At 46.0% G+C, this 22165-nt stretch overlaps 1 protein-coding gene across 1 annotated transcript in view; it reads left to right on the top strand.

Annotated features, from left to right (window-relative positions):
• Window positions 1-21835, top strand: part of PLPP3 (phospholipid phosphatase 3) — a 74342-nt gene extending 52507 nt beyond the window's left edge. Inside the window, exons 5-6 of the mRNA XM_090269536.1 lie at window positions 9011-9187; window positions 21201-21835. Of these exons, the coding sequence (XP_090125662.1) occupies window positions 9011-9187; window positions 21201-21323 (300 nt within the window). The 3' untranslated portion in view covers window positions 21324-21835. The remainder of the gene's footprint in view (window positions 1-9010; window positions 9188-21200) is intronic.
• Window positions 21836-22165: the final 330 nt, after the last annotated feature.

Raw genomic sequence — 22165 nt, 5'->3', positions numbered from 1 at the left:
GTGGTTGCCTCTTGCATGCCCCCAACCGGGGACCTGGCCTGCAACCCAGGCATCCTGACTGGGAATTGAACCGGCAACCCTTTGATTCACAGGTCAGCGCTCAATCCACTCAGCCACACCAGCCAGAGCCCTGACCCTAATTTTAATTTCATGTGAAGGCACGCTGCCTTACTTCAGATCTGCTTTAATGGGGGAGATGCTCCTCCGCCCCCCCAACGGGCCCCCACTCCTCAGTCACCTTCTTACTGGCTATGATTTCAGTAAGTCTCGGGGGGGGGGGTGAGAAGTAGATTTTGATTGAATGTTTATTTGCATCTCTCTGCAGGAGGGAAAATTACAGTGCCTTTATATTTCCTGAGGAAGGAAAAGAGAGAGGAGGGAGGGAAAAAGAGTGGGAGACAGGAAAGGGAGAGGGAGGAAAAGAAGAGCCCCCTTAATCCTTCATCTCCTAAGCCAGTTATTACACACACTCATACAAATACCGCACACTCTTAGGAACCCTTGCAAACATACACGCATTCAGCATTCATGACTCGCAGGCACCCACATATACAATATGCAAGCACAGGCTCTATTTTCAGATCAAAGGTTATCTTGCCCTTAAACAACCTCTGCAGCTAAGAGCCAAAAAGTAGAGACAATGCTCTTTGCCAGGATCGTTTTTAGGTGATATTACACAGAAATCGCAACCCTTTGAACGTCCAGTTCACAAAACTTTCTAAAGTAAAATTGAAGAACACCATTGCCACCTGTCAGCGTCAAAGGGAAATCCTGCAGTTAGTCAGAGAAACCTTTAGACCCTCTCCCCGATGCTTTCATGTTGGGTTTCAGGAAGTGCTGGAGCTGGGTGCTTCTGTTCTCAAGGCATGTGATGCCCAGCTTCCCTGGAGCCTTGGGGAGCATCCCATTTGAACTGGTTGGCTGTAGCATTAACAGCTATTGCCTTTAGAGTCAGACAGAGCTGGATGCTTCTGGCCATGCCAGTGACTAGCTGTGGAACCGTCAGTGAGTTACTTAGCTTTCAGGACTCAGTGTACTCTCCTGTGAAGTGGAGACCATTGTGTCTGTTTTACACAGTTATTGCCACTTTTCTTCTCAAGACCCCACTTTCCCCATCTGTCAAATGAAAGAGTGGAATTAGATGGTGTCTATTTCTCTCTCAGTCTCTATGGTTCTCTTTGAAAGAAGTTTGAACTACCCTAACTATTGATGGGAAGCCATCGGAGACAAACTTAGGCCCACTTCACCATGGAGTTCAGAGAAAGTTACCTGCTGGAGGCACCGGCCATCCCTGTTCTGGGCCTTTCAACGCCAGCTGTCATCTGGAGCCTCCCATGGCTCTGAAGGGCATGCCATATTGGGTTTTAATTTGTAAAATGGTTGGCTTGGAAAAACCATGCCCCAAACACCAAATTATCTCCAGGCATAGAAGCTTAGGGGGAGGGGGAGAGGACCTCACAGACACAGACACAATAAGGTGATTACCAGAGGGAAGGGGGTGGTGGGGGTAGAAGAGGGTGAAGGAATAAATGGTGATGGAAGGAGACTTGACTTGGGACAAACACACAATACATAGATGATATAGTACAGAACTGTATACCTGAAACCCATATAATTTTTATTAACCATTGCCACCCCAATAAATTCAAGAAAAATTAACAAAAAGAAAAAAAGAAAAATCCCACAGCATATAAACATAAGGGGCACTTTCTACCCCTGAGCCCTGGCTTAAATGCCTGAGGACCACAGCTGGATTGGCCCTGCACTTCCGTGGCCAGGGACCTAGGGTGACTTGGTTGTCTGGGTAAAATGCAAACACCGGGGCAGGCACCAATTCATGCAGTATATTTGGTATTTCCTCACTGTTCCAGGCATCTGCCACCTTCTGTGGCTGATGAGTGAAATCAGACCTGGGCCCTGCCCTCCAGGGCCTCCCCCATGCATTCCACATTCAGTATCCAGCACAAACTTAGCGAGTGACTATTATGCACCAAGCACCATGCTGACGGTGGGCATGGTCCCAGTCCTTGGAGAATTCCGTTTAGAGAAGCAGGCAGACCATGACAACAGTCTGGTTCATTGTGCAGGGGGGACAAGGGGATGTGCAGGTTGTCATGGAAGTTCAGAATTGTGGCAGCTGATCCGAGAGCAGGGCGGCTGAAGCCCGGGAAGGCTTCGGGTAGGGTGAAGATGGGAGGTGTGGAAGGACTCCTGGTGTAGGCGAGAAGGAGGATGGTGACTGGGAACTGCAGGTGGTCGGTTCAGAGAGCATCAGTGGCTGGTAGGAAGCAGGGAGTGGAGGGTGCGTCGTGTGGGATCACCGGCCCAGCTCTTCCTTTTGCAGCTCAGGTTCGGCAGCAAGTTCCTGGGGAGGCCTTTTCCTTGGCCCTGCTGTGTTCCTCTCTCAGGAATCTGCACTTTGCCCCCTTGCCTTCTCCAGGGCGGAGCAGCCTTCCCTGGCCACCCTGTTTAAAATGACAGCCCTCTCACACACACAAAGAGTGCACTGGTGGTTGCCAGAGATGAGAGGGGTTGGGGGACGGGGCGAAAGAGGTGACGGGACTAAAAACTACGAATTGGCAGTTACAAAACAGTCACAGAGACGTAAAGTACAGCACAGGGAACGGGGTCAGTAATTGTAATAACGATGCATGGTGTCAGGTGGGTGCTGGAATTATCTGGGGGGAGGGCACTTTGTAAAGTATATGGCTGTCTAACCACTCCGCTGTACACCTGAAACCAATATAAAATAATATTGAAAGTAAACTGTAATTAGAAAAAAAATAAGAAAAATGACAGGCCCCCTCCTTCAATACTCCCTAATTTCCTTTGAAGCCTTATTTCCCTGCAGTTCCTCACCATTTGGCATGCTGTGCATTCCCTCTTTGTTTATATCCACCAGAGAAGCTGTAAGCTTCTTTCCATTGCATTTAGAATTCTGTTTGTCTCCTCGTTGCTGACTTGGTAGGTCACAAGGGGCCTGTGTGGTGTAAGCAAGACCTAATGACTCTTTTACTGTGGTGCCCATGAGACCTGTTGATGTGTCAGAGGGTATGCCGGGTCCCAGGGAAACAGGGAAGTGGCTGTCCTCTGACTGCCGTGTTCTCTGGCCTGTGGTTGTTAGTCATGGAGGTTTTGTTCAGCATGTTTAGAATCCTGGAGCAGTGGGGAGCAGCACCCGTGAGGCCGCCTCACAGATCCTGCTTTGCAGGAACAAGACCATTGTTTGCAAGGGAACCACCACAGTGCCAGATATTTGCTCTCTTTTCCCTCTACCTCCCCCATTTATCCATCCACCCATCCATCCGTCTATCCATCCATCCATCCATCCATCCTTCCTTCCAGGGTTACTGACCTGTAACTAGACCTTGTGTGAGCAGCTGGGGACATCAAAAGAGCTCCATTTTGTGTGGAAAGCCTGAAAAGTACGTAGCTGCAAAACAACTGGATAAGTGCTGTGATTCAGGGAGGCTTGAAGGGTTGGAGCACAGAGGAAAGGGTTGTTCACTCTGCTGTGAGGTACCCTAAGTCAGTTCAAGGCCCCTTAGCTTAAGCTCGGGCCAGCAATTCTACTCTTACAAAAGCTGTACACTCGTGTTTCAGACATGGGTGTTACAAAAGCGTGTGGCAGGTAAATGAGAACAGCCTGAAGTTCTGGATGTTTCATGCAGACTGTCCTTCAGTCCATGACATCTGCGTAGTCTCCTCTTTTCTTCAAAGACAGAAGAAGTCCAATAAAAAAGATCCTAATACTTAGTGTGCAAAGAAAACACTGATAACCTAAGGAAGCCAGGTGGTTTTGGGTGAGAGCTATGGACTTAGAAAGAGGTAAATCTTACTCCATGTAAATCATGGCTCAAACAAGTGACACGACCTCTTTTGGCCTCATTCTCTTTACCTGCAAAATGGGCACAATGGTACCCACCTAACAGGTTCATGCCACAATGCAGGCTACGTCATCTGATGTGCCCAGCACAGTGTCTAAAACAGTACTCAGCAAAGTGGTAGTTTCTTTTTCTGTCCCTGATCATAGTAGAGAACAAGATCTGATTCCCTTCTAAAGGAGGAGGGAAGTCAACTAAAAATTTCTCTTTTGTCCTGAAGGTAGTTGAATAGCTTCCCAGAGAGAAATTCTCGTTCTGCATCACGTAGACTAGTCACCAGGCCCGTGAACCAGAGCCAAGTTTGAGCCACTGAGCAGATGAGAAAAGGGATCAAGTTTTTCCCTCTGGGTGTCAGTGATCTGGACAGACTTCCAGGAAGAAAGCAGGCAGGGACAGAAGGAAGGACAAAAGCCTCCTTTTCACTCTCAGTGGAGCTGTCCCCAGAGTGATGGAAATGAAGTGAGAGGACAGTACAGACCTGTTTCACCAGTATGCAAATCATGTAATGAAACACAAATGACTTAGCAAAAATGGAGCGTGACTCACCCCACATCTGACGCTGCTAGTTCAGACCTGAGGAGCCGGACTGAATCCAGCCAGAGCTTTCTAAGGAGGTTTTGTTGGAATTCCACAGGATTCCGATTTTGAAGCTAGGACCAGGAAGAAGAGAACTCCATTCATGGAGTGAGTTCTCTATGCAAGGGACTTCCACACACATCATGTGGTGGTGGTAGTGGGGGGGAGGGGGGTTGCTGGGGAGCAGACATACCTTTCTGTTATAATCTACATCATATTTCCAATCAGCATTTTAACAATTAGAAGGAAAATATTAGTACAAGAAAAGAACTTTAAGATTCTATTCTTTTTTCACAAAGGACTTATTCACGTCTGTGTCTTTCACAGAGTTTTGAATAGAAGTTCTCATCTATTCTTGAATGAACAAATCTCCTTATGCTATACATGAGAAAGCAGAAATTCAGAGAGGCAGCGTGACTTGTCCAGGGTCATACCGCTGGTACGTAGCAGAGAAAAGATTAACATCTAGTTGCCCTGCAAGTCAAACACTCTCTGCTTTCTGCCGTGTCACACTGATGATTAGGAAGTGGATTCTTCCAGCCCAGACATCTTCCCACACATGGGGAAGTAAAGACAGATCGGACAGGACCTCAGAGCTGCTGACCAGTATGAGAGGCAGGGTGATTTAGACTTTCTGGTTCTCTGCTCACCCCATTCCTAACTACTGTTTTTCAGGATCCTAGGACTTTGATGAAGTCCCTGTAGGAATTTTGATTCTCTGATTCTAGGACAGTCTCCTCGCTGTTTGGTCCACGACAGGGACATTACATCCTTGTAGCCAGGAGGTTTGGCTTCCTCTCCTGAATTAGGGGTACCTGCCCTTGTGGAGTGAGAGTGAATGAAGCCTGCTGAGGCACATAGTGTCTCCAGGCTCAGGTTTCTAAGGGAGCAGGGCACTCCAGAAAGTACTCACTGATTGTGGGGAGGCCTAAGCCTCTAGCCTGGAATAGTTCCTATGAACTGGGCAGCAAAATTAGTGGTTTGATTGGTGTGGGATGCAGGGAGTTATCAGGTCCTTTAATCAACCTCAAAGCCTTTGCTGCCAGCTGATTTCTCAAATCAGAAGTAGCCAGTGGGTGGAAGGCTATTGTGTAACCTTTCTTTAGCAATTTACTTGTTTTGGTGGAATCAAGCACAGTCATTGCGTAAATCTCATTTACCAATGCAAAAGAGTGGCATGGATTCAAGGAAGAGGGCCTGGCAATCCTGAGAGGGAGATACTGTTCTACCTGTTTCAAAGATGAGGGGGCTTAGAGATGTTAAGTGACCACACCGTAAGCGGTAGAGCCGGGAACAAAATCAGGACTATCTCCCCCAAAATTCACTTTACTACCACTGTGCTTTCCCCTGAAGCCCCAGCTGCAGATGCCAGGATCAGTCGTGAGATCTCAAGACATTTCTCCATAGACATGTTAGTTACTGATGGATATGAGGACAGGGGACAAGCTTCCCTCTGCCCACTGTAATTCCATGTCTGACTCCTTCCCCAAATGATTCTTTCCCCATGGCTCCCTATTCCTTGCTTATTCATAAGCATGCTCAGCCATTCTTATGGCTGGTCTCTCTTCCATTTTCCTCAAGTTCCTCTCTCTCTCTCTTTTTTTTTTTTTTTTTTTTAATTAAACTTCAGCCTTAAGCATCTGAGTCAGTGGAAGGGGAGATGTGTGCCTTGTCCGGTTGGGAAACCCACCCTTCCTCTGCCCCACCCTGATTTCCAAGGCCTGTGACCTTACGTCTACATGGAGACTGCAGGGGGAAGTTTGGGAGGATTTTGAACAAACATTTTCTGAAGACCTGCTGATTTTTCAGTTGAGGGAAATTAGCAAATCTTGAAGCTACTAGGTCCAAATTAAGAAAAGTAGTTAGAGAGTAAGATCATCTGTTGATTGAGCAGCATGTTGTGCCAGGCATGTGATCTGTTACCACCAGTCTGTGCTTCAGTGTGTAAGGTAGTGATTGTTATACTTACTTTATATGTGGGAAAACTGAGGCTCAGTGAGGTTTTCCTGATGAAAACCTGTGCTCTTTCTGTTACCCACCCCACCCCATCCACTGACAAGACTTGCTGGAGGGAGATCAGCCCAGAACGGACGCAGTGCAGATGGACTGTTCCTTGTTCCCCGAACTTTGTTCCCTGGTCCTTAAGACCTGTGTTGAGTGGGAGCTACACCAACAGCAGCCCCATCCCGACTCCCCCACAAAAGGAGCTTTTTATTCATGATTGTAGATTCTGCTGTTGGGTTATGTCCGCAGAAATGAGGGATTAGCCTTTGACGTGCAGATTATTTTTTATGGTACAGGGTACCTTGCTTAAAACCATTTAATTTTTCACCATTGCTTATAGCAACATTTCTCAATTGAGATTCAATAAGTAGATGTTCTGTAAAAATAATTATTGTGAGCAAAGTAAGGATTCAGTATAGAGCAATTACCAATCTTTTTTTCCTAACGTCTCTAATATTCCATGTACTGTAGTACAATTTAGGAGAGACCGACCTAGTAAATAAAGACGCAGTTCCTTAGTTTGAAGTCCAGTGCCCTTAGTGAACAGACTCTGCTTGCCTCTAGCCCCTGTTTCTTCTCATCCACTCCCACACGCTCTCTTCAGCTGTGGGGAGCCATGTGAAGCGCTGTGGATGGAACTCGGGTTGCTGGCTTCCAAGTCAGCACTCTGCCTGGAATACATGCCTCTCACTGCTATCCCCTTAACTCCTAGCAAACGCCTATTCATCTTCAGGAGTCAACAAGTCAAATATTTCTTCCACTTAGCAAATGACCCTGGCTCCCCAGTTTCTTTCATAGCTCCTGTAAAACCCCTAAATCTATTTATTCTTGTTTTCATGTATCCACCTCCACAACCCAACTGTATGATACATAAGGCAGGAATTATAACTTCTTATTCATGTGTCCTTAGCACACATCGTACTGTCTGGTTTCTTTATTTATAATTTAATTAAAAAAAATTTTTTTTTCCCTCCAAACTTTTACAAGCTATTCATGGGAATCTGATTGCATTTACATGCAAACTTATGAGTTTATAAGTTTAATGTTTGTAAAAATAAGTGTTCTTATAAATAAAATTTTAGCTCTCTTTTTAAATTGTCCTTTATGCCCCTTATTACATACAGGCTATGTGGTTCTTTGTAAGCTAATCACTATTTATTTAATCATCTTTGCTGTTAGGATGATTTTTATCTCTTTTAGATCTTTAACTGGTTATGTTTTGTTGTTGTTTTTTGGTTGTGTTTTATATATGAAAAAACATTGATTTTTATCACTTGTTTAGTAGCCAACAATATTAATACATTCTCTTTATTATGTTTTCATTTGTTATTCTTAGATTCGCAATAATACATTCATATCATCTCGTAATGATTATAAAGTTGCTTGCCCCTTTCCAGGCCTGGGTTTTTGAAATAGTCCTCCAAGTGGTTGAGGATTCAATACTAGACTCTCTTCCTACATGGGCCAGAGTGACTCCGGAATCTTCCACTCTTCTGTCTCCTCAGGATAGACTGCTGGCCTGCTTTTTCCTGGCCACCGAAAAGAAAGTGTCCGTCTGTTTCAGGAAGGGCAGAGGTCTATCTTTAGGCTATAAGCCCACTCCCCTCAGCTCTCTTCCCCTTTCCCCCAGTCTCTCCGAGTGCTTTGCTTTGATTTGTAGTCAGAAGTTCCCCTTGTCCTCTTGTCTCTTCCCCCCTCGTTTCCCAAGTTCCCACAGGAACCTGGAAAGTAGGTTGTGTCCAGAGGTTAGAACGGAAACTGCAGCAAGATAACTATGGGGGACAATACCCAGTTGACGTCATTTCAGCTTTTTTGCTTCGGCAAGATAGGTTTTTTTTTTTTTTTCTTTCATTTTTCTTCAGGTTACTCTCCAACCCCACCCAGCCCAGTGCCTGTCAACTTCTGTTTGAAAACTCTTTGGCATTGTCTGGTCAGGTTATGTGTTTCCTTATTGTTTAATTCAAAATCCGGAGTCCCAAGTAGTGACTTAGAAACTTGTCCTGTGATAGAGTCGCTTTCTTCTGAAGCAGAAGCTTCTCCTCACGACTGTCATGATAACCTCATGCGTATTTATTTCCATGGCAATCCTGCGAGGCAGGCCGCGTAGGGACTGCATAGCCATCATCTCCAGGAAAACACACAAATGTGCTAAATGAGTTATCATGTGTAAAAAAATGAACTTCTAGTAACCCTCATTAGTGTTCTTTAATTAGTTTCAATCAAGAAGTAAAGAAAAAGAAACTAAACATTTATTAAGGGTCCAGTATGTGCCAGGTAATATGCTAAGGTCATGGTCATGTATTATCATCCACAGCTCTCTAGCTGATCTCCCTAGAAAAACTCCATTTAAAATTTTATTTTATTTTTTTTTAGTACAGGAACTAAGGCTCAAGGTTTAAAAAACTGGCTTGAGGTCATGTCCAAGTTGAATGCTCTTTCTACAGTGTGCCAAACCCAGGGTGTATGCAGTGTGAGCCGACCTGGTGCTATGATGCTGGTGAACGGTGAGTCACGTAGTGTCTGTTACTTTTATCTCCTGCCTCCAGCTGTACCTTCAGGCCCGCTTCACTTGGCGAGGTGCACGTCTGCTCCGGCCCCTCCTGCAGTTCACCCTGCTCATGATGGCCTTTTATACCGGATTGTCCCGCGTATCTGACCACAAGCACCATCCCAGTGACGTCCTGGCAGGATTTGCGCAAGGAGCCCTGGTTGCCTGCTGCATAGTAAGTAGCATCTTGTCCTGCGTGTGCAAGTGGAGCCCTAGACTCCTGCTTGGGAAATGTTTGCAGCTCAGTGACCAGAGCCAGGGAGCTCAATCCTTCCTCTTCTCTGCTTGGTATCCAAAAAGTCACCCTACTCCAGGACCCCTCGGTGGAATTAGAATAATGACTGTTTCTTTCAGCCCTGTGTGTTTTCATCCAGCAGGGTCTGTAAATCCTCTGCTCCATAAGCAATGGCAGGTTTGGGCTTGTAGAATGTTGTCATTAGACGAGGACTTAGAACCTGTCCAACTCATTTTATCTATGAGGATATTTAGGGTTTGAGAGGGGAAAAAACTTGCTGCAGGTCACATGTCAAGTCTAAGTCCCAGATTCCTAGTGCTCAAATGTTGCTTTGGTGGACACTATTTGGTAGAACTCAGCTTCTTGGAAAACTTCTCTCTGTCCCACTGTGACCTTTGGTCAGACCCTACCCTCAGCCTGGGGGCCTTACCCATCAAGTCACAGAGCTCCTGAGAGAATGGTCTTGGGACGGGCCACATTCTGATTTGCCCCAAATGAGTGGGTTACCCTTTTCACATACTGATCCCAGTGAGGGCAGGATAAGGTATTCCATCTCTCTGAGCCTGCATCTCCTTGGGATTCTCTGCTTTTCCTGCCTGGTAAAAGTTTTGAGGGGTATATTCAGCAAACATGAATGAGTAACTATTCTGATATTGTGCCTTCCTGGGCCCTTCTCAGGGGAGCTTACCCCAGTCCAGCAGAAATCCCCAGAATACAGTAATGACCGGATGGTTAAGCACCACGCGTTAGGTTGTATTGTTATTAGTATAACCCTAGTTCATTCACAGTAAGAATCACAGACAGTGGAGAGATACAGACCAGCCCCTGCCCTTTCCTAATCTGCAAGCCTGGCTGCAGCCCCAGGCCCCCTTACAACAACCTTCTCTCACTCTCCTCTGAAATTGCTGCTGTGTCTCCTTTTAGAATGTGGGTTCCTTGGGGGCAGGGACTATATGTCACATGTTTGTTATTTTCCCTGTCTCACCAAGGCCTCTCAGGGATCCTAACTCGGAGTAAGTAAATGCACGGTTAATCAGCAAGACTCTAGATAATCAATGAGTTGATGTACCCTTTCTTGAGAACACTGTAAGGGACATTTTCTTGAAGGCAGAGGGCTGAGTGAGGCACATTGCTTGCTCCCAAGGAAAGTCAGTCTAGTTGCTCCCACAGTCAGGCCAAGCACAGGAGTTACAGTGCAATGTGGGGCTGTCACGGAGACAGGGACAGGGCACTTCTGCAGGCAGGCTAGGGCCTGACTCAGTGCAGTGTGCAAGGAGAGGGATGCGGCAGTGGGGCAATCAGAGTGGACGCTGCAAAGAAATAGCATCTGAGCTGCTGGCCAGCCTGGCTTGGGAGTCCTAACCTGAGGGACTGGCTGTTTTGATGGCTTTATTCATTGTTCTTTTTTCCCATCAAGGCCAGAAGGGAGAGAAATTGGGGGAGCAAGCTGTTAATGAGAACAACTGTCACTGACCAGCTTGTTCTCTGATGCTTAGTCCTTTCATATAAAGTGACAGTGGGGGATGGGTGTGTGCACTGACGGGTAGGGTAACCCTTTGCTGACTGTGCCCTTCTCAGCAGGAGGAGGCCCACAAAGCCTGTGGTTGTGTTTTCCTTCTTGGTGCCACTCCTTAATTAGAGTCTTCTGCAGCCCCAATTAGAAAAAATTAGAAGACTGGGGATTCTTCATAGCCTTCCTCTCTTTCATCTCCTGGAGCACTGGCCATGCACAATTAGACAAACTGTCCAGGAGAGCCAGGGTTTATTCTCCAGAATGGAAATGAGGGGTGTGATTTTCATCCTGTTGGGCTCTGGCCTACTGTAGCATGGGACAGGAATTTGGTCCTAGCATATGTAAACTACCTACTCTGTGCTAGCGCCATTCTAGACCCCTTACCCATTGTCTCCTTTTAGGCTCACAAAGCCATTTTACAGATGAAGTAACCAAGGCTCAGAGAGATGACTCAAGTCACCCAAGGTCAGAGCTAGTTGACAGCTGCTCCCAGATGCTCCCTGACTCCAAAGCTTTGCCCTCTGCACTTGGCTAGGAGGGATGGTCCCTGGAGTGGAGGTCAGTGAGAGTGAACCTGAGGCATAAACAGTGTAGACAGCTGTTTAATGGGGTATAATTTAAGGGGGTCACCAGGACTTTTCCAACCCTATGGGCTGACCCAGCCATTGCTCTGAGCTGGAAAGCTTGTTGTATAGTGCAAAGGGGGTTAAGAAAAGGGTGATAAATACCTTTCCCTGTCTTTTGCTCCCTTAGCTGTGAACACGTGAGGGCGAGGAGTAGATCTTATTTATCAGTTTTCTCCAGTGCCTAACACCCAGCCTGGTACTCAGGAGCTTACGGTCCTGACTCACTTGGAATCACAGCACTGAGTGAGCCCCACTTCATTTAAGCCATCTGAGAGGCCAGGGCAAGAAGCGGTGGCTGGTCAGCAGAGGAGCTTGAGAATGCTCCGCTTGAGGAAAATAAGTCAGTGGGATCCTTCCTCGTCATAAGATCTGTCATCCAGGTTTTGATCGTGAAGAAGTCAGAAGCCAAGCTCAGTAACCTGGATTGAGCAGAGATGGGTCCGGGAAGCCAAGAGGCCATCGGAGGGAACTGAGGAGGATGAAGGGCTGTATCAGGCACTTTCCCAGAGTTGTGCAGCATAGCTCTCAGCCTAGGCCGGCTTCTACTTCACTTGTATCTTATAGAACTCTCCTCCAAGAATCAAGGCTGGCTGTCCTAGTGAAACCCAGGAAAAGCCAAGTCCTCCTTTCTCCTCCGAATATGGCTACTCATATTGAATGGCTCTTGAAACACGGAGGCATCACCTGAGGTTGGTGAGGAGGACCGAGGAAGAGGCAGTGCAGTATGGGGTGCCAGGAAACCCAGAGTCCATTTCCCACTCTGCACGATAACCTCCTAAGCCAAGCTTCGATGAATCCCCATTCGCTTAAAACAGAAATCATACTTTCTAACCTGTATTGAAAGCTCGGTATGCCAGCCACTATGTTAATTACTTTACATAGATCATCCTCCGTCCTTCCCAGCTCCTATACTGAAGAGATGAGAAAAGAGGGACTAAGAATGTTTAAGTTAGATGGAGAGAATGTAGAGAAGCCAGGAGGTGATTCCATACAGAGCCAGTGCTGCCAGACCCAAGCTTCTTTTAGGGGCCTCATCTCCTGCTCCTCTAAAGGCACACCCAACTTGTCAATATTCTCCAGCTCCCTGAGCTTTGACCATTGTCCCCTGTGATGTCATGCCATTCCAGTTTCCCCTCATCTCTGATGAAACCTTCTGTGTTTGTTTTCCATGTTGCTGCTATAACAAACTAAGTGACATAAAACAACACAAATTCATTTTGATACAGTCCTTGAGTCCAAAATTCCAAAATGGGTCTCACTGGGCTAAAATCAAGGTGTTGTTAGGGCTGCATTCCTTTTAGAAGCACTAGGCAGAATCCATTTTCTTGACTTTTCTAGCTTCTAGAAGCTGCCTGCCTGCTTTGGCTTGTGGCCCCTTCCTCCATCTTCAGAACTAGCAGCATAGCATTGTCCGATCTCACTTCCATTCATCACATCTCCTTCTGTGATTCTGACTCTCCTTCCTCCCTCTTATAAGGACTCTTATGATTACATTGGGCCCACCTGGGTAATCCAGGGTGCTCTCTCCCCACCTCAAGATCTTTAACTTAATCGTATTGGCAAAGTTTATTTGGCCATATCAGGTAACATAGTTGCAGGTGCTGGGGATTAAGAAAGGACATCTTTGGGGGCTATTGTTTAGTCTACCACATCTTCCTCATCTTCTCTGAAGACAGAATTGTCTCACTTTCTTTCAGTGCCTCTAATGCCCTTTGCAGCAAGCTTTTCCTGCTATGCTATTCAACTTGGTTCTATCATAATTGTCTGCTTATGTATCTCTCTCCCCAGCTAGCTTGCAGGTGCCTTAGTAGCAGACTCTATGGCTTAACTTTTTGGTTATTCATTCTTAGCACCTAGAATGGTGGCTGACACACAATAGGTGCTTGATAAGCGTTTGTTAAAGAATGAGTCACGAATTAGCTTGTGACCTCAGTCAAGGCACTTCCCCTCTGAGGCAAGTTTCCTCAACTGTGAATTGATCTTGGAGGCCCTATAGCTCTGTGACCTTCCCCCACAGAGTCTTTGGCATGGCTAATTTTGTAACAACTGAGCTGGACTTGCTGTCTCAGATGTTACCATGTCCCAGAAATGCCCATGAAGATGGCCTCTACTTGGTGTTCATGACATGTCTTTAACCCCCCAGTGAGTACAGTGCATCACTCTACAATCATGGCTTAGTCACCGTAGAGCCCAGGCAAAAGGCAATGACAGCCAAGCGCTTTTACAGGGGTCATGCCACAGCAAGCAGACGTGTCTAGACAAAAATCACATGCCAGACAGGAGTAGGTCCAATTTCCTCCACCACTGCTCTCTAGTTGAACCCTTTTCAGAGAGAGAAGACAATGGCACCCAACACAGACAGAAAACCTACACAGCGTCATGGACTCAGTATGAAGACATAGAATTTAAGGTCATATAGGCGTGTACACTGATGTACACATTCATGCATTGTGGGCAGAGGTACACAGGACAACAGTAGAGAGCCAGCACCCAGAGAGACCCAGAGACACATGGGCAGATCCAATCATTCCCAAACACACAGACATCCAACAGCCCGGAACCACAAACACACACAGACAAACAGGTCAGAGTAAACACAGGCACATACTAACCTTCCCAGTGCGCGCACACACACAGTCAGTCCTATCAAGATGTAAACTCTTAAGCGGGACTCACTATATCCACTGCCTGGAGTAATCCAGGGACTGGGATGAGGGGACAGACATCAGTTCATTTCCTGTCTGGTGACAACTTGCCTATCTGGTCAGCTCCTCCTTTGACCCTCTAACAGATGGCAAATTATGGGGCCCTGGGAGGGGGTCAGGGCAGGGCCAGGCTACCATTGGTATGGGTTCAGCAAAGGAAGCAGCTGCTTGGGAATTTCATAAACACACAGCAGAGTCTTTCCTGGTTTTCCTCTGCCCCCAGGGTGGGGCTCAGCTAGCAGTCACTCTTTTGTGTGGTGCTGTCTTCCTCCAGGATGTAGGAAAGGGCGAGGGCACTCTTTGTCTTTGCCCGGTGAAGCAAAGAGACAAACGAGAATGTGAATGTAAAGACGAGTTCAATGGTGACATCTCCCTCAAGAGGAAATTGGGGTCCAGAGAGAGCATGTGTGACATGCCTGGGACATGCACTGGCAGATTAGGAACCGGAGCCCAGGGGTCTTGAGTCTATCTCAAAGGACTAAAATAGTGAATTCCAAAACGCATGGTCTATGCCATGAGTTTGTGAGATGTCTTTCTTTTCCAATGGGAGAGATTATCTATGCCCACTGGATTCATTCTACTCTGCCTGGTCACAGGGGAATGGATGAAATGACCTCCCAGATCTCTTCTGGCCGTGCCCAGGCCCTCACCCTCAGGTGGGCAAGGGTGCCTGGACTGTGGATGTGGTAGAGAGAAGGAAGCCGAGGCAGAGATAAACTTGGACCCCCCAGTGTCGGGTGAGAGTATCTTCACATTACTCCACAGTTTGTGGAGTCCTTATAAAATCTCCTTTTGCATTCCCCGCAGAGATGCATAGGGTGGATGATGAGGCAGAGATTCAGGACAGGCAGTTGTATTCCTGCCACTTGCTAGTTAGGCGGGTCACTTCCTCTCATCTACCTTTGCCCATGCTATGAAGTACGGTTGGTAATAACCATACACGATCTTTGGATTGAGGATTCAGTGAATAAAAGATGTATCCTGCTTGGCACATGCAACATATCGATCGAATGTGTATTATGTGCTGAGTATAAGGCTTTGTTTAAAGATATGACACTAAAAAGAACTGGTCCTTGAAGAGCTTAGAGTGCCAGTAGTTATCCAAGACTTGACCACAATTCATAATAAATACATTATACATTGTAATCCAGTTCCTCTTCCTTTTGTGTAAGTTCAAGCCTGGGCAAGAGCATGGCCTGGCCTGGGTCACAGAGCTGTAGCAGTGTTAGGACTAGATCCTGACTCCTCGTGTGACACCCTTTCCACCCCATCATGTTCCCTCTCAGGTACATGAAGAAATTATACAAATTCCCAGTGCCAAAGGCCAGTGAAAGCACTTTATTGAGTTATAAAAGTACTGATTGCTTTTAGTCAGAAAAAGGATGGCTTTTCTTTAGACATTTACTATCCTTAGGGCAAGAGGATGAGCCAGGTCCCAAGAATTGCTCCTGCAAGACAAAATTACTCCTTAATCTACAGATTGCTCATTATGTTAGAGTGGGATGCCAAAAGGAGGTCCGAGGGCCCAAGTGTGGGGATGGGTGCAAAAGGGGCCGCACGTGGTGTCTGTCCTCACATGGGGATGCTCCAGGTTCATTGAGGGCTGCCATTGCTGGGCTCTGAGCACAGGCCATTCTCTTAAGTACCTCGCAGTCTAAAGGGAAAACACAACATAGCTATAAAGCATTATACATTAAAGCCTGTGCCTAATGCTAGACAGAAGGTCATTGGAAGTTCAGTATGGGTACCAAAGAGACAAGGTAAGGATGGCTTGAGGAAAGTGTTAATGAAGCTCAGTGTACAGATAAAGGTGCTGCTGTCAGAAGGATTACAAGATATCTAAGACACACAGCCTTTAAATGACAGATCTAGGACTTGAGCCCATCTATTCAATTTTATAAACTGTCCATGAATGGTTTGCATAACTTTTAGTTTGTAAATTCAGATTCTAGGCTACTTTTCAGGAGGTCTGGGGTGGGCCCAGGAATCTGCTTTTTCAAGAAGCATCCAGCTGATTCTGAAATCGTTGGTCTGAGAATGATACTTTGAGACATACTGGAATAGACAACTCTCAGTTTTCTTTGGGTTCTAAGATCCCCAAATTCTGCTTTTATACTTATCTGCTGCATGCTGGCATCTGAGCTCAATAGGAGCTTATAAATATCGATGAATAAAGACACAATTCCTATATTCAGGGAGTTCCTTTACACACTTTCAGGAATTGAAACACTCAGGGACTGCAGAAACATTTAAAGGACAATTTTGCTGTCGTACTCTGCCCTTAATATCGTCCTCAGGATTTGCTGACTTGGCGTTCGCAGCAGGGGGAGTGGAAACCTGGCTTCCACAGACTTCTTGTTTCTGGCCAGCGTGGTTCTTGGTGAGCCCCAGCCAGGCAGCACCCGGTCAGGGCTGGTCCCTGTGTGCTCTGGGAGGCTGGCATCTCCGGAGTTGGTGAATGCCGGCAGCAAGACATCAGAGCTTCTTCTTTTTTGATTGTGCTGACTCATTCTCCAAAACAGCTCCAGAAATTATAGGACTTTGACAGCAAGTCCTATCTGTCCTATGAAAAATTCCCATTTGCAGGCAGTCTTTGTGTCCGGTTTGATTCTGCCTTTCATGTGATCATTCACATTCTCAGTCATTCCTATTTTCTCCTCTCTCCTTTTCCTTTCTTCTAGCCTTTTCTCTTCTTCTCTTTCCACACAAGAGGAAGGGAAGAGAAGTGACTTTGTGGAGGTAGGAACTGAACACACAAGCCGGTGAAATGGCTCCCATTTATTAACCTTTCACCGGGCACCAGGCAACATGCCACACTCATGCCTTTTGTTATGTTGTATAATCCTGAGCGTAACCCTCTGACGTAGGTAATGTATCCCTCATTTAGGTGTTTGGCATGTTGGGTGGGGAGTGGGAGACAGTGACCCAGTGGTAGAATAGCAACATGTGTCATTTGCAAGGGGACTCCCTATACATTTCCCAGCTCCTCATCACAGGCAACGGGACCCCTCCAGCCTGCAGGTGCCTTGTTTGTGTGTAATCTTGTTCGTGATGGAAGGGCTACATTTGTCCTGAGTGCTTGAGTAACTGGATCACAAGATAGCCTGCCATTCTGACCCAGGAGGAGGGCAGGACCTCTTCCCCAAGACAGTATCAGCGGGAGCCAAAATATTAGAAGGAAGAGGAAAGCAGAGCTATAATTTTTTTCACTAACATAGTTACCTCAACTTTAAGAGCTTTGATGGGAGCAAGTGCAAAGATTTCTAGATGTGAAAACAGAACTGGAGAGAAACTCGTTAGCTCCCCCTGTACTCACGCATACCACCTCCGCCCACTGCAGATCTGTCCTCAGCATTTTAAAAACCATCTCCTCTTGTTTGTCTGTACTGCATGGTTATAGGTCAGGACTCATCCTCTCCCAGATTCTGCAATAGTGTCCTAACCAGCACCCCTGCCTATGGGTTCTCTGCACCCTTTCTAACTCCTGCTGTATCTTAGAGACCATCATGATCTTAGTACAATAGTCTTTCCAATACCCTGCTCTCCTGGTTTGGCCTTGACAATGGCCTCAATGGCCGATAGAACAAGGTTCGAGTTCCTTCACATGTTCTAGGAGGCTTCTGGCTGTCTCCTCTCCTGCCTCATTGACTGCTTGGCCCCAGCCATGCTGAGCTTCCTGCAGCTCCTGAACACACTGTACTCACTGCTGTGCCTCTGCACACACTGCTCCCTTTGCCTAGAACAACATTCCTGGCATTCACCACCTGGCTAACTCCTACTTATCCTTCAAAGTGAAGCTCAAATATACCTCCTGTGGGAAAAGCCTTCTAAGGCCCTCTCTCCTCACCTTCAGCCTGGGTTAGATGCCCATTCTCCGTGCTTCTTTAACATCCTGGCTTCCCCCTATCATAATACTTAAAAACTGCAATTGTAGTGGCCTATTTACCCAAGTGTCTTTCTCATTGCCCTGTGAGCTCTTGGAAGGCAAAGGACACTGTCTTACGTATATTTATTTTTATAATCTTAGGCCTTGGCACAGAGCAAATGTTCAATAAGTGTTTACTGATTGCATTTTTCAAGAAAACAGTTTATAAAATGCAAACAAAAGGAGAGAGGGAACTGAAAGCATATATCAGGGTAATTTAACTTAGGTGTTTTATTGGGGCTTCGGACATAGATTTTGTGCTTGCTGAGACTGTATTGTCTGATGTGTTCTTCCTTCTAGGGGAGAGGATCTGTGGAGTGGGACTGGGGCTGAGAGTGGTTTTGTTCCATAGGCCTAAGATAGCTACCTAATTTATATCGACTCTCCCCAGCCTGGGTGTCTGGGTTTTCTTTCTGGGTGGAGATCATCTTCTGCAGGAAATGGAACTGCTCCAAGCCAAGACATTTTCGCTCTTACTGGTCCTTTCTGTGTTCTGCAGTCCAAGCATTAGGAAGACTGAGCCCTGTTTGAGTCTTGACAGGATCGTGTTTCATGATCCCAAAAAAGTGTTTGTGTAACCTCAAGCCACGCTGAAAGTGAAATACGGCTTCGGTGGGGTAGGGGGGAGCATTCTGCTGGACCTGACCCAACTTTTCATCTTGCCGCTTGGCTGAGTGCGTGTGGTGTGTGAGAATGTGTTCTGTAGGCGTTAAACGTGCTGATAGGATCCAAGGCCAGAGTGCTTGCTTGCTTTCAGTGCAGAGGAGGTTAGAAATTTAACAACAAACATTTGTTGAGCCCCTGGTGTGTGCAAGGCTTAATGCTGAGTGCTCTCGGTGATACCGGGTGATTAAGTCCAAGGCTCCATCCTCAAGAAGCCTCCCATGTAGGAGTTACAGCTGATCAACAACGTGTCGGAGACAAGAGAAGACGTGGCCATCACTAGGTGCGATCTTTACTTTGGTGTCCAGGGAACTAGGGAAAGGCGCTCCTTTCACTGAACTATGAACCAGAGGTAAATTTAGGTCTTCTCAAGTACATTGTTGCCTTTAACCTTCCTGTTATTCCTATCTTGCCATTAGGAAATGGAAGTCCTAGTATGTAGCAGATGTGTGCCCAGAAAATTTAATTGGGAAATAAGTCACTAGATTAAGGTGGTGCCAGGATCTTGAAGGGGGGATGTTTATTTGGGGGTGGAGGGACTGTCTCTTGCTCTATTTGCCCTCAGCAGATGGGATGGAGGCTGGGAGAAAGACCTCTCAAATGACAATGGTAAGAGCTTATTTGGCAGAACAAGCTGCTAGGCTGAAGAAGTGGAGTTGAAATCCAGCGATGGAGGGATTGACTGAAATCTTCCTCTAGACACAATGAAAGGGAGGGGAAGGTAATTTCCAAGTAGAGATGAGGACATTGACTCTGTACCCTGTCAGAGGAGAATTGGAAAGTTTATTTACCTCCACATTTAACTTCAATCACATCCGCTCATATTTCCTTATAGGAACGTGTGAAAACCCCTTCTCTGAGCACTTATAAAAGCTCCTTAACAGGGGAGGCTAGAGCCTAGTGGCAGGGCCAAGGACAGACCTTTTCATTCCTGGCTCCCAGGTTTGGCTCCGGCCTGGAGACTGGCCTTCTTGTGCCACAGTTCTCGCTGGTCATACCCGCCTAGAAGAGATGGAGACCCAAAGCTGGATTTTTTTCCTTTGCAAATGGTATATCCAAGAGCACTCAGATTGTAAATGTATTAAAATCTTACATTTCTTGGCTAATATTTCACTTTCTTATAGTGACTTAGGAATAGTCTGGCCTTTTTATTGTTGTTGTTGTTTTTTTACAAAAAAAATAGTAATTAAATATTTCAGTAGGTAATACATGGAAACAATTCATGTAATGGGTATAAAATTCAAAAGGGTGTAAAGTGTTTAATGGTGACCAGTAAGTCTGCTATGCTTTGTCTTCTAGCCATCTAGTTCTTCTGGGTTAATCAGCGTCACCAGTTTCTTGCTGTGATCTTTGTAGCACTTTGTTGATGTGTTACCACAGAAGGGACATTGTGGTAGTTGGTTCAACAAATGCACCAAGTCCTTAGTGTGTCCAGTCCCTGGCTGCTAGTTGGTGAAGTTTTATTATGAACTTCATGTTCTTGCCTAACATGTGTCCAGACAAAATCACAGTGCCATCATTAATGGTAAGAACATTACCCTCTACAGGACAAAGACTTTTCCATCCAGAAAGCTGTTAGAGGAACTTGGAAAGTATTTTATTCCCCATTTTGAAATCCAGCCACATGTTTCCTATTAAATTACATGACTGATAGGTGCCGCTTACGGTCACTTAATACAGACTCCTGTTGCTAAATAGCTCAAATTGATGTCTGTATTTACTTTGCCGTCTGATACGAAGCATAAATTTTTCTTACTCTAGTAACTCATCAAGTTCTTGAGTCTTTCCTCAGAAGCTACTTGAGACAGGAGCTCTGCCTGAGCCATCTTTACACCCTTGCAAGTGTGTGTTCAGTAAATGTTTCTCAGTGATTCAAGAGAGACTCCATGAGGTTGCATTCTCAGAGGGAGGAAGGACTTGAAAGACGCGATAGGAGAGTTTTCATTGACCTTTTCTCTGGGTTAGTTGCCGACTCCCTCAGCGGTGAGACCCTGGCTTCTTGGCTCTCATCCAACTTTTGATGTCCCTGGGCTTCCCGGAAAAGTGGTCACAACAGCTTCCTTACTCCAGCTCCTGCTAATAGGAATGCACAGTGGCTGATCTCTCCTGTTTACACCCTATAGCCCTTTGTGAGGCCAGGGAAATTATCATGGATTAATGGCAGACCAATTAGAACTTGCTTCCTTTGTTTAGGAATTTATCTTTCACTGCTGTTTGTTTGCTTTGAGAAAAAAGGAAGTGGGGGCTGAAGACTGGGAGCACTGAGCTGGGAGTCCACAGAACTGGATTCCATTTCTACAGTGGCTGTGCAACCTGGGGCCTGTCTTGGCCCATCTCTGGGCCTCCGTTCCCTATCTGTACAATAAGAGTTGGACTCTATGACCTCCTTGGTCCTTCTGTATTCAAAGATGTATGGTTTGGGATCCTCTGTCCTAAAGTCCATATTCTTGTCACCTTTGCTTTGTAGTCCCCAGACTCCAAATGTCAGTTTCTGATTTGGATCTTTGATTTGTCCTTCTAGGTTTTCTTCGTATCCGACCTCTTCAAGACCAAGACGGCACTCTCCCTGTCTCCCCCGATCAGGAAGGAAATCCTCTCACCTGTGGACATTATTGACAGGAACAATCACCACAACATGGTGTAGGTGCCACCTGCCTCCTGAGCTGGTTTGGTAAAATGACTGCTGACAGCAAGGTCTTGCTGCTCTCCAATCTCATCAGACAGTAGAATGTAGGGAAAAACTTTTTACCCGACTGATTTTTTTAAAAGGAAAAAAAAAAAAATGTCTTACTTTGTGGCCTTCCAAAATAGGTAGTGTTCGCCTATATGGAAACAACAGCAAACTAACACCAAGTGCCAGAACCCTGGATGTGCAATTGGTTTAAGTGTTCATGTTCTAGTGAACACGGGCTTGTTCTGGAACAAACACTAAAATGTTTTCAGTAGAGTCTGCCAGTCACCTTTGTGACCTGAGGCATCACAGGCCTGTGAGAAAAGCTCAAATTAACATTGTAGCACACGATGTCAGAAATAGCACTGAAGCAAGAAAATAGCCATTGGGGACTCCCCTCGTGTGTCTCTCTATCCACACCACTCTGTCTTCTACTGTGACTTTGGTTCAGGAAGTGTTGTTTTGTTTTGTTTCTTTTTTTTGTTTTTGTTTTTTGTTTGTTTTTTAATAAAGAAAGAGCAGATGCTCAAATGATCAGATCCCGAATCCAGATTCCTACCCCAAAGCCTATCACTCACTTCTTGACCCAGAGGCCAGCACCACAGTCCCTCACGATAGTGATTAGGAGACTCTTTGTGGATGAGTGAATTTCACAAATAGCACAATTTCAGAAGAGGTCGAGGGTACAGGCCCTCATTTGTCTTTTTTTGACGGATCATCCTATGATGTTGCAACATCGGTTTTAGGATGCTGATGTACATCAATCACCTGGGCACTTGCACACTCTTAGTCATGGTTAGCTTTGGTTACTGCTT

Source organism: Furipterus horrens, unplaced genomic scaffold (assembly GCF_987537825.1).
Source record: "Furipterus horrens unplaced genomic scaffold, mFurHor1.1.pri manual_scaffold_3, whole genome shotgun sequence".
Classification (NCBI taxonomy): Eukaryota; Metazoa; Chordata; class Mammalia; order Chiroptera; family Furipteridae; genus Furipterus; species Furipterus horrens.
This window is presented reverse-complemented; position numbering and strand designations above follow the sequence as displayed.